Source organism: Vigna unguiculata, chromosome 1 (assembly GCF_037176805.1).
Source record: "Vigna unguiculata cultivar grain cowpea cultivar isolate G323 ecotype 2 chromosome 1, ASM3717680v1, whole genome shotgun sequence".
Taxonomy (NCBI): domain Eukaryota; kingdom Viridiplantae; phylum Streptophyta; class Magnoliopsida; order Fabales; family Fabaceae; genus Vigna; species Vigna unguiculata.
Genome location: NC_140792.1, coordinates 1,645,029 through 1,660,785, shown reverse-complemented (window position 1 = coordinate 1,660,785; position 15,757 = coordinate 1,645,029). Strand labels below are relative to the sequence as shown.

The following is a 15,757-nucleotide window of genomic DNA, read 5'->3' as shown; positions in this document are numbered from 1 at the left end:
TTTACTTAATTGTAATCTCATAAACTTTATATAGTGCATAATTTGGTGTATGAATTTTGAGACTGTAATGGTAGAGAAGAAAAAAAGAAGAAAGTAGAATGAAAAAGTAGGTGAAGAAGATAAGATGAGTAAGCAAATTGTGATGACCTACCTTTGCTTTTCTTCTCAATTACTTTTCTCTCAATTTCCCATCATCTTCTGATTCTGATTCCTTCTCTTGTAAGATCCAAAAAATGGGTAACACAATTACTCATCCATGGATGAATGATTAGAGAGCTTCATTCACACAGAAAAGTAACAGAAATGGGTTCTGCAACTAACTCAAATCCAAATCCAAATCCATATCCATGGACCCCAAAGGATTGTTCAGAAGGAATCTGCAGCATCTACTGCCCCCAATGGTGTTACATAGTCTACTCTCCTCCTCCTCCTTCACTCTTCCTCGGTGGTGATGATGCTGATGATGATCCTTCAGGATTTGAGTTTTCTCCTCTCATAGTTGCTGTCATTGGAATATTAGCCAGCACTTTCATCTTGGTCACATACTACACCATCATCTCAAGATTCTGCAGACGCACCACCATGCAATCCAATGAGGTTTTGATTACTTTATTTTTCATCATACATAGTTGTTCTATATATCTGACATTAGTTTTGCCTAAATTATTTGAAACCACTTTTAATCCAAAATCTCGATAATCCAAAATCTCGAGAACAAGGAGTTCACTAATATTTCATAATATAAAATGTGTGTTTATGATTATCTATTCTATCTGAGGTGAGATTTTGACTCTTGAATTATTCTTAACAGGCTTCTTCGCCGGAAGAAGAAGATGGTGAGGTTTCTTCTTCCTCAAACTCTGGTTTGGATGAGGCTCTCATAAAATCCATCACAGTGTGCAAGTACACCAAAGGGGTGGTGGAGGGTCATGATTGTTCAGTTTGTTTGAGTGAGTTTGAAGAGAATGAGAGTCTGAGATTGTTGCCAAAATGCAACCATGCTTTTCATCTTCCCTGCATTGATCCTTGGCTGAAATCTCATGCCACTTGCCCCTTGTGCCGTTCCACCATCACCCTTGTTTCTCCTCCAAATCCTGCCATGGAAGCACCACCAAGAGTCACTGTTAATGCCTTGGAATACCAGCAAAGAAGTAGCCATGTTGTTGTTGTGGTTGTTCAGAGCTCTGAGCAGCAGGAGAAGGTGCTGAGTTTTGATTCCAACACTTTGAATGAGAGTGAAGGATAGATGAAAAACTTCTTCAATCAATTTATATCACAAGATTGAGAGAGAGAAAGGGAACAAATTCTGTTCTGTTCTTCCTGATTCATTGTATGTACCAATTCTTCTGTGTAACATCTGTAACATATAACAGAAATTCTTGAACATCAAGATCATTTGTTAATGTGAATTTCACAGAAATGTAAACCCTTGCAGAAAGTTGGTTTTGCCCCTTTGTTGAAGAGGGACTCCACAAGTATCAAGTTTCTTTTTGTTGTATAGTTGTGAATATTGGTACATAGTTTTGATGAATCTCCATTTGGAAAAGAAACAAAGATAATTATGCAGTGTTAACTTATATTCAGTTTCTGAAACTGGTTTTGGGAATCAAAGACTGGTTTTTTGTGCTGTATTAAAACCTTTTTGTGTTCTGTGAAAAACAGTGTTGTGTATAATAAGATGGATTGGTTTTAAAATTGAATTCATAAGCAAATTGGTCTCATTTGATGCATAACTTACCTATGCAAAGCCATTGCTTGGTTATTGATGACTTTTGTACCGTCAGACCCTCAGTCGCTATAGGCGGACAATCTCATGATAGGTTATTAATGTGACAATTTCTCTAAAGTGATTTTAAGGAGTTCACGACTCGAACAGCCACCGTCATTCATTCTAGTGAAACTTTGTCGCCATAACATAATTATAGGACCTTCGATAGAACGTACGGTCCTCCGGTCGGGTGGCTGCACCAAAATTAAACTAAATTAATACAAGTTAGTAATCAAGTTTAAAAAGCAATTGAGCCGTAATCGAGAAAATCCTAATGACAGCCCATATCAAACACTATAAATAGAGGCCCATGGTAAGTTGGTAAGGACTTTTACATCGTATTTATTACAGTATTAATTGCATCCACCCGAATGGACTTGAACCGATTTAAGCATTAGAGCCTTATAGATAAGTACCTCGTCGTCTGGACAACCGAGCGGAAGAGAATGAAAGTAGATCGAACGAGAGCTAAAGAAAAAAAAAAAAAAAACGAACGGTAAAAGTTATAAGGAAGGAAGAGTAGACTGTGTTTTTAGATAGGTGCTAAGTCCATATACCACAAACAATTTTGATGTGAATGTATCTTTTTCCAGCGATTGTTATGCACTTCATTGTATATTTTTGTTGTCATTTTCTAACTCTTGTTATCATAGTTTTGTTTGTAGTTAGAGGTTTTCAGCATGATTAGAAACTAATGAGCTTAGGACATTTAAATGTAAATCTTTCATTATTTTTATATATACTTTTCTGATATTGACCTTTCTCTATTGTATTGGGCATAACTTTTACTAGAGAGGTCCAATTGATATGATTTTGGTCTCCTTGGAAAGCTAAAAACAATATCTATAACTTTGCGTCTCACATATAAAGCATGATTTGAACTATAACAGGGTCAATTATCATGATAAGAATTGTAAATTTTATAGTATGATTTTGTATTTTTCGACTTTTCGCCTAATTGTATTATGCAGTAATGAGCTTAGTTAAGGTCTAATTGTTTAGGCAATTTCATATATCCTAGGAATCAAGTTCTGGAAATTTTGTTTCAGGAATTTTTGTTCTGGAAAGTTTCCAAAATGTGTAATCCAAATATCACTTATAAGTTTGAGGGGTGCAGAAAGTAAAAGCCACTTACCGGATCAAATTACATATTCGTATAAACGATGTTACACGTAGTCCGAGTGAAGTATTCTGAAGTCAATAGCATTTCTCTCTTCTGACTTTTGCTTTCTGAACCATTTAATCTTCCATTTGTGGATTCAAGGAAGGCTACAATCTTCGATCAATCTACACCTATGAGAATTTGATTTTTGCTTCACAATTATCAAATTCGATTTTGTTATTTTGTCATCAGTTCCAAATTCGTTAAATGATGATAATAATTTGCATTTATGAGTTAAAAACTGAATTACGTAATTAATTGATAGCTTAATTTGATGAATATTATGGATTAATTTGGATGATATTTTCTTTTAGTTCGTAAATAAGTTTGATTGAATTATAGGGTTACATTGAGTATTGTTCAATTTCAAATTTAAATCTTAAGTTACTACGATAATTCATAATCCTTAAAGCTAAATCTTAAGTTATTACGATAATTCATTATCCTTAAAGCAGATCTTATATTCACACACAATCTTACTATGATTGTGCTTCACTTGAATAATTAAGACAAATGAAATTTACACATTAAAATTCATTATTTATAGTAGTGTTCGTTTCGATGGATTGCACTGTTCAAGTGAATTTGTGAGCACAAATTTCATGTAAAGAGTTGCGATATGCAATGAAATAAGAACACGAATTTGGGAGATGGAGGGTTTAATTCATCCACCCAAAATTGAAGTGATTTGCGTATATTTTATATAACATTACGAAATTGCCCCTTTGTAACAACAAAAACAGATGTGGAGTGTGTGTGAATAGAATGCACCAGTGTGTAGTGTGGGCTTGTGAGTATTGCAGAGAAATGGGGTTGTGGTGGGTGGTGGGGGAGGAAGATGGATGGTGGTCGTGGTGGGGGAATAATGTCGTAGATGTGGCGGATGAACATGATGGTGAAGGTGGGCTCATGGAAGGATGTGCACCATAACCGGTGCCCGTGCAAAGAGGAGAGTGACACCAGTTACGTAATCAGTGTCGTGTGTGTTGTTTTTTTTTTTAAATTTTTTGTATAAATTTGTTTAGAATTTCATTGTATAACTTTTTAAAATTTAATTGTATAAACTTTTTTACATTCATAAAAATTTAAATTTTTTTTATTTTAAAATTTCATATAATTTTAATATTTTTTTAATTCGTATTATTTATTTGTAATTATTTTTATAACATCAAATTACAAAATCATTCTCTTTTTTCATTAAGGGTATTTTGGTAACTTTCTAATTCTATCTATTTTAACAATTTATTTTATCTATTACATCAATCAAATATTTTACTAACTTTCGTAAAACTTATCTCCAAATCCACTCATTTTATCCTCTAAATTCACTAAAAAAAACACACAAATTCATCCATTCAAATCCACACAAATTAATCTTCACACTCTTTCCAAATCCATACCCCCAAATGAACACACCCTACATAAGAATGGAGCCAAAAACCTACAAAGGTTTATTTTTACAACTATGTGAGTCGACTACTAAATTAACGATTATTGAAAAAAAAATCCCTATCATTAGTATATAAATCCTTGCTAATACTCTATCATATATATATATATATATATATATATATATATATATATATATATATATATATATATATATATATATACACATTAGTATGAATCATGCATTTTTGTTTTTCCTTTCTTTGTGTTGGTTTCCAACCAAGTTCATTGTAAATATTATTAATCATATCTAACAATATAATTAAACAATAAAAATTACAAGACCATAGAATAACACAATCACGAAAAGAAAAAACGATTCTTTTTGTCAGGCATGAACATCTTGTTTTGAATTGGTTCTTGTGATTTCCTATATTTTTCTTCATTAAAAAATAGACTTTAAGTCTAATTTAATTCCACAAAACTGATTTGTAAGATAAGGTTTGCACTCACTTATATACTATGAAATTGTCTTATCTCTGGTCGATGTGAGACTTCCAACATTCTTCTGTATCATTATACACTCATCACACAAGAGATGTACACAAAGGAGACCACTAACAAATTCCAAAAATTGACTCACTGCCTTAATTATAATGAAGCTCAATCCTTATATTTAGTAAAATATGATACTTACCTTTTGAATTTATATAGCATTGTGTGATGGTTAAGTTAAATTAATATAACACAATGCTATTGTTGGTATCGCTCAGCGGAATGTTAGAGCTTGCGGACAAAACCAAGAGGGGGGTGAATTGGTTTTTAAGTAATAAAATTAATACTTTAAATTTTTTCCAAAATTTATCAATTAAATCAATAATTAATTTCGTTAAACACAATAATAGATGAAGTAAGAAGATAGAGAAGAAGATTGAACTCAAGTATTTATACTGGTGCGGATCAAAAGACCCTACGTCCAGTTGTTAATCTCTCAAAAACGAGATTAACTAAATCACTAAAAGTAACATATTTACAATCAGATATTAAGAGTGTAAGGAAAGAAAACACCTCTCTTGAATCACACAAGAAATGAACACCTTTCTCTGAATCACACAGGGAACCTTGACCTTAGCTTTCCTAGCAACAACAGCAGCACTCAATCTCCTAGAACACCTCTCAAGAAAAGTTATCGCTCTACCCACACTAGGTTTTTCAAAGCTTCTATTGAGAACACTCAGAGAACTCTCTTGCAGTCACAACACTAGTACTCTAGCTTCTCAAAAAGGTGAGTGAGAAGTAACTCTGAGGTTCCTTAAATAGGGATTCCAGAAATTAGGTCAAAAAGCTGAATAGTCGCGCCCAACTGACCAGGATAATCGATTATCACTAGTGATAATCAATTATTCCAGTGTGGTTTATGAAAAACAAATTTTTGAGCAGCAGTGCTTTCTTGAAAAAATTGGTTTAGCTTAGGATAATCGATTATTCTAAGTGATAATCGATTATAACCTTGATTTTTTCGAGAACTACCAGAATTTTCTTGTACAATACTGATTCTAACTAATCTAATTACATTTTACAAGATAACTTTAAAATAACAGCACATGGTCTTCATATTGTCTTCCAGATGGCTTTCAGGCTTCTTTTAGCATCATCAAAATCTTGCTTAAGCATTTAGACTTGTATTGCTTTTGCCAACAATCTCCCCCTTTTTAATGATGATCAAAACAATATGTTTAAAGTATCTGCAATCAAAATATCTTACAAGTAGATTTGTTAGTAGCACTGTTTGGTTTAAACTTTTAAAATTTTTCTCCCCCTGTTTTGATCATATGAAAAAAGTTTCAATAAAGAAGCTCCCCCTCAATTAAGCATAGGTAAAGAATAACAAGACAAAATACTTTTATTGAAAAAATAATAAAACTAGAAAAACATATTACAATTGCAAACAAATAGACTATGATATAGACTTTTAAACGTCTTGACTCATGTCATCATCGTCCTCATATTTATCAAATTTATGTTCTAAGTTAGAGATCCTAGAATCTAATCCTCTAATTAAGCCAGTGACTTCTTCATGTCTGTGAGTGGAGAGAAGAAAGAATTCTTCAAGTCTCTGGTTGAGATTTAAAATGTGATCCTCTAAAGAAGAGGATGAGCCACCAACACCACTGGATGATCCAAAATGTGTCTCAACAGGAGGAATAGGAGCAGTGGGAGGATTCTCTTCTTCTTCATTGTCCGAGGAAGGCATATCATCCTTGTGAATGTAGGTATTCCCAAAAGGAATAAATTTCATCTGCTTCAAGGAGTTTTTCGCAATTTTGTTTGCCGTAGTGGTCTTATGAGACTATTCATCAGAGACATTCACCCCTTTATACTCACAAATACGAGAAATGAGTAAGGAATACGGGAGAGGATATTGAGGCAATCTCTTGACTTTGAGCATGGTGTCAAGAATGATGCTTGGCCAATAGATAGGAATGTGGTTGAGCATGGCATAAATGATCATGAGATCTGCTTCACTGCACTGTGCATGGTTTGTACCACGTGGACATAGAATCCAAACAATGAGATAGTGAAGTAGACGCTCATCGATTTTGAGAGGTCCGGCTAGCAATTGACGGCCAATTTCTTGATCTGGGCGTCGCATAAAGGATCTATATGCAAAAATTCTGTTGAACCTTTCAATGCCAGCCGTGAGGATTGGGGATGTGCCATCATGAATGGGAAATTGTGCAACATTTTCCCAAATATCATCATCTAGAATAATGTTGACACCTTTCACCTTTGTGAACCCAACTCCATCTCTGAATTTGTAATTGAAGTAGAAGGCTCGTACCAAATCAGGGTAGTAGATGCCTTGCATCTCTGTGAAGAATTTCACACCTTGTTCAGCCAGAAAATTTTGAATTGTGAAATGGCGATTTACAAACCATTGAGACTGGATGAATTTTGGAGTGATGAGGGGTTTGTCTTTCCACAATGTGATGAATTCAGATCGTCTTTCTTCATCCGAAATCCATCCTTCAATGGAAGTTATTCGAGGTGCAGTTGAGGGTTGAGAGGTACGAGATGCAGTCCTTCTGCGTGTAGGAATCTTTCTACGAGAGGATTCAGCCATGGTTGAAGTAAAGGAGAGGGAAACTTGTTAGTTTTTGAGAAAATGAGAAAACTTTAAGTGTTGATGGAGAGAAAAAAGTGTTCTGGTGACAAAAATGGCTCATATTTATAAAGAAGAGTCTCCAACGGCCATATACACGTGTTTTGATGCAAATCTAGCCGTTCCTACGGCTAGTTTTTAAAATTATTTGGTCCAACGACGTGTAATAATCGATTATCCTAAGATAATAATTGATTATTGGTTCATGTTCTGGGCAAAATATGAGTCCTGACGAGCTGATAATCGATTATCCTAAGTGATAATCGATTATTCTAGTGAGTTTTTGATTTTTGGCTCAGAATTAAGGATAATCGATTATTGGCCCAAATAATCAATTATTACAGAACATTTTTAAATTTTAAGGCTGAGAAGTTTAAGGATAATCAATTATGTCCCCAAATAATCGATTATTGATGCTATTTTTCAGATTTTTAAGGATTTTGAGTTTTTGGCAATTTAAGAGATCTCTAATATGCCTAAGTCTCTTCTTAGTTCATAAAATCTATCTTTAGCTAAAGGTTTGGTAAAGATATCAGCTAATTGGTGCTTTGTATCTATGTATTCTATCTCACAATTTCCTTTATTAATGTGATCTCTTAGGAAATGATGTCTTATTTCAATGTGCTTTGTCCTAGAGTGCATTATTGGGATTTTTGGTTAAATTAATAGCACTGGTATTATCACATTTCAGAGATATGTGATTTAGAAAGATATTATAGTCTTCTAGTTGTTGTTTCATCCAAAGAATTTGAGTACAACAGTTTCCAGCTGCTATGTATTCAGCCTCTGTAGTTGACAAAGCCACACAAGCTTGTTTCTTCGAGTGCCAAGAGACTAATGAACTACCTAGGAGGTGACAGGTACCACTGGTACTTTTTCTATCTATTTTACAGCCACCATAATCAGCGTCTGAATAGCCTATCAAATTAGGAGATGCTCCTGAAGGATACCAAAGTCCAAAACATGCAGTTCCTTTTAAGTATTTTAAAATTCTTTTTACTGCAGTAAGATGTGATTCTTTTGGATTGGCTTGAAAACGAGCACATACACATACAAATTGCATAATATCAGGCCTACTTGTAGTAAGATACAGCAAAGAACCTATCATGCCTCTAAACATAGTTTGATTTACCTCTATTCTTGATTCATCTTTGTCTAAGTAGCAGGAGGTTCCCATAGGAGTACTTGCTTCCTTAGTAGTATCCATTCCAAATTTCTTAAGTACTTCTTTACAGTACTTAGATTGAGAAATGAAAGTTCCATTTTCCATTTGCTTAATTTGAAGACCCAAAAAGAATGTCAATTCTCCCATCATTGACATTTCAAACTCTCCCTGCATTATGCTTGCAAAGCCTTTACATAGTGAACTATCAGTAGACCCAAATATTATGTCATCTACATAAATTTGAACTAGCAAAATATGCTCATTTACTCTTTTAATAAACAGAGTTAAATCAATTTTACCTCTTTCAAAATCATTTTCTAGCAAAAATGTACTTAATCGTTCATACCAAGATCTAGGTGCTTGTTTTAATCCATACAATGCTTTCTTTAATTTATAAATGTGATTAGGAAACTTATAGTCTTCAAAGCCAGGTGGTTGTTCAACATACACATTTTCTTTTATAAATCCATTTAAAAAAGCACTTTTAACATCCATCTGATATAGTTTGAATTTCATGAGAGAAGCATAGGCAAGAAGTAAACGTATAGCTTCTAACCTGGCAAATGGAGCATAAGTCTCATCATAGTCTATACCTTCTTCTTGTCTGTATCCCTTTGCTGCAAGTTTGGCTTTGTTTTTAGTGATGTTTCCATCCTCATCCAGCTTGTTTCTGAACACCCATTTTGTTCCTATGACTTGGTGTGAATCATCCCTAGAAATGAGTTCCCAAACTTCATTCCTTTCAAATTGATTCAGCTCTTCTTACATTGCTATACACCATTGATCGTCTTGAAGAGCTTCTTCTACATTTTTGGGTTCTATCTGTGAAACAAAGGCAACAGTCATACAGAAATTTGACATATTTCTAGTAACTACTCCCTTTGATATATCTCCAATGACATTTTCCAGAGACAATCCTCTAGGTGATTTCCAGCTTTTGGAAAGATCTTCAGGTTCAGTCAATGGGTTCTCATTTAGGTACATCTCTTCAAGAGCTTCTTTAAAATATTCTTCATCACCTGCATTTGTTTTACTTGACTCAAGAGGGTTCTCCTCAAGGTCCACAATTTCATCAAAAACAACATGCACAGATTCTTCCATATTCAAGGTTCTTCTATTAAAAATTCTGTAGGCTTTACTAGTTAATGAATATCCTAAGAAAATAGCTTCATCAGCTTTAGAATCAAATTTACCCAAATTTTCTTTTCCGTTATTTAGAACAAAGCATTTGCATCCAAATATTTTTAAATGTGCTACATTAGGCTTTCTTCCTTTAAACAATTCATAGGGGTAACTTTTAAAATTAGTCTAATGAGCATTCTATTTAATACATAACAAGCAGTGCTCACAGCATCAGCCCAAAAATATTTAGGCACATCATATTCGTTCAACATTGTGCGAGCTAATTCTTCTAAAGATCTATTTTTCCTTTCTACAACTCCATTTTGTTGAAGAGTTCTAGGTGCAGAAAAATTATGCATAATTCCGTTTTCTTCACAAAAGTTTTCAAATAATTCATTTTGAAATTCTCCACCATGATCACTTCTTAAAACTTTAATTTTCAAATCTTTTTCATGTTGAACTGCTTTTGCAAACTTTTTAAAAGCTTTAAATGCCTTACTTTTTAGTGTGAGAAAAGAAAGTCCATGTATATCGTGAGTAATCATCAACAATAACAAGAGCATAATAATTTCCTCCAAAGCTTTTTGTCCTTGAAGAACCAAACAAATCCATATGCAAAAGTTCTAAAGGTTTTGATGTAGAAATCACATTTTTTGAATGAAATGAAGATTTTACTTGTTTTCCTTTTTGACATGCATCACATAGTTTATCTTTTTCAAACTTTATTTTAGGCAATCCAATTACTAATTCTTTAGAAATCAGTTTGTTTAATTGTTGCATGTTGATATGAGCAGCTCGTTTATGCCATAACCAGGGATTTTCTTCTTTAACAACCAAACAAGTTATATCACTAGATGATGCATTATCAAGATCAATCAAGTAAATATTATTGTGTCTCATACCTTTTAAGGCTATTTCTTTGGAGTCCTTTTGATGAATAGTGCAGTAATCACTCTCAAATATTACTTTGAGTCCTTTATCACATAATTGGCTTATACTGAGAAGATTTTGTTTTAGTCCTTCCACATATAGTACACCCTTGATCTCCAAAGTATTTCCTCCTCCTACATCACCTGTTCCAAGTATTTTTCCTTTGTTGTTATCCCCATAAGTGACAAATCCTTGTTCCTTCTTTTTAAAGTTCTTAAACTTCTTTTTATCTCCAGTCATGTGTCTTGAATAACCACTGTCAAGATACCACATTGATCTTCTGGATTTAGAAGTCATCTGCAAAATAAGGAAACAATTCATTTAGGTCCCCAACAACTTGTTTGGGTCTTTGGGATTAGAAAAAAAAATATCTACTTATGAACAGGAACCCAATGATACTTCTTATTAGGAACACCAAAATGTTTGATATTGCATTTGTTTGAAGTATGACCCTTTTTCATGCAATAAAAACATGTAGCAGTACATGCATATGTATTCATAGAATGATATGTTCCTTTTTCTACCCAAACTCTATGAGTTCTTTTAGTTTTATTTTTAAAACTATGATTATGAGCATGCTTGGTCTTATTTGGGTTTTTCTTGATTTTAAACTTTTCACAGTTTTTATTTTCTAAAGCATCTTCAAGATGTTTTTCCAAAATACATATATCAAACATGTAACTTTTACATGAAGCACATTCAACAGTTTCTTTATTTTCTAAATTTGAAATTTTATTTTTCAAAAGTTCTTCTTCTTCAAGAGATTTTTCGAATTTACTTTGTAAATCTTTAAAATCAGATTTTAACTTTTTATGAGCAGTATCCAATTTACTAGATTTAATAAGTAATTGTTGAAAAGCATCATACAAATCATCATAGTCATTTTCATGGTAAGTAGAATTTACCTCACTGTCAGAATCATCATGATTAGCCATCAAACATAGATTTGCTTCTTCAGTTTCAGAATCACTAGAATTTGATGAGCTTGAGGCATTGTCTTCCCAAGCTATGTATGCTTTCTTTTTGAAGAATTTTCTATCCTTCTTTTCTTCACTTTTCTTTGTATTTAGGCAGTCAGCTTTGACGTGTCCAGATTCTCCACATCCGTAGCATTTAAAATTTGAGGATGATCCTTGATTATCCTTCTTGTTGCTCTTGAATTGATTTTTACTTATGGCCTTCATGAATTTTGTAAATTTCTTAATCATAAGACTAAGATTTTCATCGTCATCCAAATCTTCTTCTTCCTTTTGCCTTTAATCACTTCGGTTTTAAAGGCTATGTTCTTCTTTCTTCCAATATCTTCTTCATCATTTAATCTGCCTAGTTCAAGCTCATGTTCTCTCAGCTTTCCAAACAGAGCCGCCATCGTCATTGTTGCAAGGTTTTGTGACTCCGTGATGGCTGTCACCTTCGGCTGCCAAGTCCTGTTCAAGGATTTAAGAACTTTTATATTTAATTCATCAGTGTCAAAAGCTTTACCTAGACCTGTGAGATGATTGACGATATGTGTGAATCGTTTCTGCACATCGTATATAGTTTCTCCTTGTTGCATCCGAAACATTTTGTATTCTTGGATCAAGGAGTTTTTGCGTGCTCTTTTCACATCGTCTGTTCCTTCATGGATTACACACAATATTTCCCACATTTCTTGTGCACTGGTGCAGACTGAGATCATGTAAAACTCATCTAAGGTTAAGGCAGATGAAATTATATTTCTAGCTTTTACATCATACTGAGCACGTCTATTTTCGTCTGTTGTCCATTGCGAAAATGGCTTTGGTTCCTGCACATCATTTACAATATTAACAGGAACAAATGGACCATTTAAAACAGCATCCCAAATACCTCTATCAACAGATTCCAGAAAAATTTGCATCCTAACTTTCCAGAAAGGATAATTTTCACCAGTAAATAGAGGAGGTCTGTTGATAGACACACTCTCAGCAAATGTTTGATTTTGTCCAACCATTTTCGAAAATTTTTGAATAACTATCAAAGCAAGCTCTGATACCAATTGTTGGTATCGCTCAGCGGAATGTTAGAGCGTGCAGACAAAACCAAGAGGGGGGTGAATTGGTTTTTAAGTAATAAAATTAATACTTTAAAAATTTTCCAAAATTTATCAATTAAATCAATAATTAATTTCGTTAAACACAATAATAGATGAAGTAAGGAGATAGAGAAGAAGATTGAACTCAAGTATTTATACTGGTTCAGATCAAAAGACCCTACGTCCAGTTGTTAATCTCTCAAAAACAAGATTAACTAAATCACTAACAAGTAACAGATTTACAATCATATATTAAGAGTGTAAGGAAAGAAAACACCTCTCTTGAATCACACAAGAAATGAACACCTTTCTCTGAATCACACAGAGAACCTTGACCTTAGCTTTCCTAGCAACAACAGCAGCACTCAATCTCCTAGAACACCTCTCAGGAAAAGTTATCGCTCTACCCACACTAGATTTTTCAAAGCTTCTATTGAGAACACTCGGAGAACTCTCTTGCAGTCACAACACTAGTACTCTAGCTTCTCAAAAAGGTGAGTGAGAAGTAACTCTGAGGTTCCTTAAATAGGGGTTCCATAAATTAGGTCAAAAAGCTGAACAGTCGCGCCCAACTGACCAGGATAATCGATTATCACTAGTGATAATCGATTATTTCAGTGTGGTTTATGAAAAACAAATTTTTTAGCAGATAATCGATTATCAGAGGTGATAATCGATTATTTCAGTGCTTTCTTGAAAAAATTGGTTTAGCTCAGGATAATCGATTATTCTAAGTGATAATCGATTATCACCTTGATTTTTTCGAGAACTACCAGAATTTTCTTGTACAATACTGATTCTAACTAATCTAATTACATTTTACAAGATAGCTTTAAACATAACAGCACATGATCTTCATATTGTCTTCCAGATGGCTTTCAGGCTTCTTTTAGCATCATCAAAATCTTACTTCAGCATTTAGACTTGTATTATTTTGCCAACAGCTATCACTTTATATATCTTTATTTTAGTGAACCTTGACGTTGCACTTGATAATCCAAACCTTCCTAAATCGAAGATAGATACAAATATTACCCTAAACTACCACCAAAGATTTCAATCAATTTAGTCCAAAAAATAAAATATAATTAATAACTCTTATTACTTTGCAAAATCATAAACAATATTGGCATCACATCAAATACATGATTAGGTTAAGAAAATTCGAATGTGTAGGAAGTCACTAACACTAGATGTTAATTATATTTACTTTGTTATTTATTGGTGCATGCATTAAAAAGAGGTTAATCATTCAAGCACTATGAAAAATTGTCATTTTCTGAAAGTAAATCCATCTTAATTTACTGCAAGAGGTGGTAATTGTGAGCATTCCACTACCCACAATAACAATTAATATTATTTATTTTTTTGGTTAATTACGTGATTGATGACAAAACACAGATTCAAAGACATGACAGTGACAACTTTTGTTGGGTTAAGAAATTGAGAAAGATATTGTTTAGGGTTTGTCTGAAAATTATCCAAATGGTTGGTTCTGTTACAAAAGTGGGTTATCCTCACACACATGCATATGTCTCTGCCTCCAACACTGTAACAAAATTAAATTATTAATCAATGTGGACATTATGCTCTCATCACTATATAATTCTAAAAATTTCTTCTTATTTATATTATTATTTTCAGAATCAGATAATGGAATGCATTCAATCCACACATATTCTACAAATCATTATTCATTTTTGTTTTATGTTAATTTATAGTTTTTTGTATGTTATTTCTTTTAATTTTATATTATATTAATATATTGATTTTTTTTAATTCCATATGAACTTGTCATTGTTAACGAAAATGTAGTATTGTATTTTGTTGTAAATATAAACTTAGGTTTAAGATATAAACATTTGAGTTTTTGTGTATACTTTGAATAATCTATAAAATAATATTCTACCATCAATGTCTTATTCAATTAGAAATTTGATTTCAAAATAATATATAATAATTGGAATTTTATAACCCATATAGATAATATGTTTGGATAAATTTATTCTTTGAATTGCAAGCTCAAAATAGTTTATAAATAAGTTAATTAATCATAAAATATTTTTGATATGATTTCGTGTATTTCTTATAAAAAAGTTATAACATACAAGTCTATTTTACACGATTGATACATATATAATTTGTTTTAAAAATGATTAAATTAATCCTGTGACGCCATTGTGCAATACATAACTTTAAATTTAAAAAGAAAAAAAGTAGTTAGTTATTATATATATTAATAATCCAAGTCAGTACCTGAACTTTTGTTTCGAATTAGGTGACTATCCATGTTTATTATTTTAATGAAAGTTAATCCTATTTTAATAAAACAGTGTTTATGTGGATAAGAGAAAAGAACTACACAGTTGATTAATTAAGAAGCAATAACAAAGAGACACTTGGAATCAAATCAGCTATTTTGCCACTACAACCACTAATTTCATTAATTAGTTACATAAACAGTTGACATATACTCTAAACTAGATTAATTCAAGGTTAAAATACTTTTTTTTTTCTACTTTTTTTTCATTTTTTGTCAAATAGATCCCAAGTTTTGTCAATTTGATTCAATTATGTCCTAGTTGGATAACATCGTTTAAATTAGTAATGTTTTACTGTACAATTGTACAGTTAGCATTTCTGTGTTACATGTTGTATTAGTAAATCTACATGACATTGTTTTAAGTTTAATCAGATGTTTAATTAGATGTTTAATCATAATTTATTTTAAAAGAAAATTCTGATTAAACATTTGATTAAAGATCTGATTAAACTTAAAACAGTGCCATGTAGGTTTAATAATGCAACACGTAACACAACAACACCAATTGTACATTGCAACGTTATTAATTTAAATAACGTTACCAAATTAGGACCTAATTTAATTAAATTGACAAAAATTGGGTCCTATTTGAGTACAAAAATAAAATTGGGACCTATTTAATAAAAGTTGACAAAATTTGGGACAAAAAAGTATTTTAACCTTAATTAATTCAATGCCTATA

The 15,757-nt window shown here is 32.4% G+C and overlaps 1 protein-coding gene across 2 annotated transcripts; it reads left to right on the top strand.

Annotated features, from left to right (window-relative positions):
* On the top strand, nucleotides 1-1,498 carry LOC114168871 (RING-H2 finger protein ATL52-like). 2 transcript variants are annotated; one of them, XM_028053950.2, is made up of 3 exons: nucleotides 1-128; nucleotides 225-597; nucleotides 812-1,498. In XM_028053950.2, the coding sequence occupies exons 2-3, from the start codon at nucleotides 265-267 to the stop codon at nucleotides 1,244-1,246; spliced, it is 768 nt and encodes a 255-aa protein (XP_027909751.1). In that variant the 5' UTR covers nucleotides 1-128; nucleotides 225-264; the 3' UTR covers nucleotides 1,247-1,498. The 2 variants fall into 2 exon arrangements, with proteins under 2 accessions (XP_027909751.1, XP_027909673.1); XM_028053872.2 differs by having other exon boundaries at nucleotides 60-597.
* Nucleotides 1,499-15,757: the final 14,259 nt, after the last annotated feature.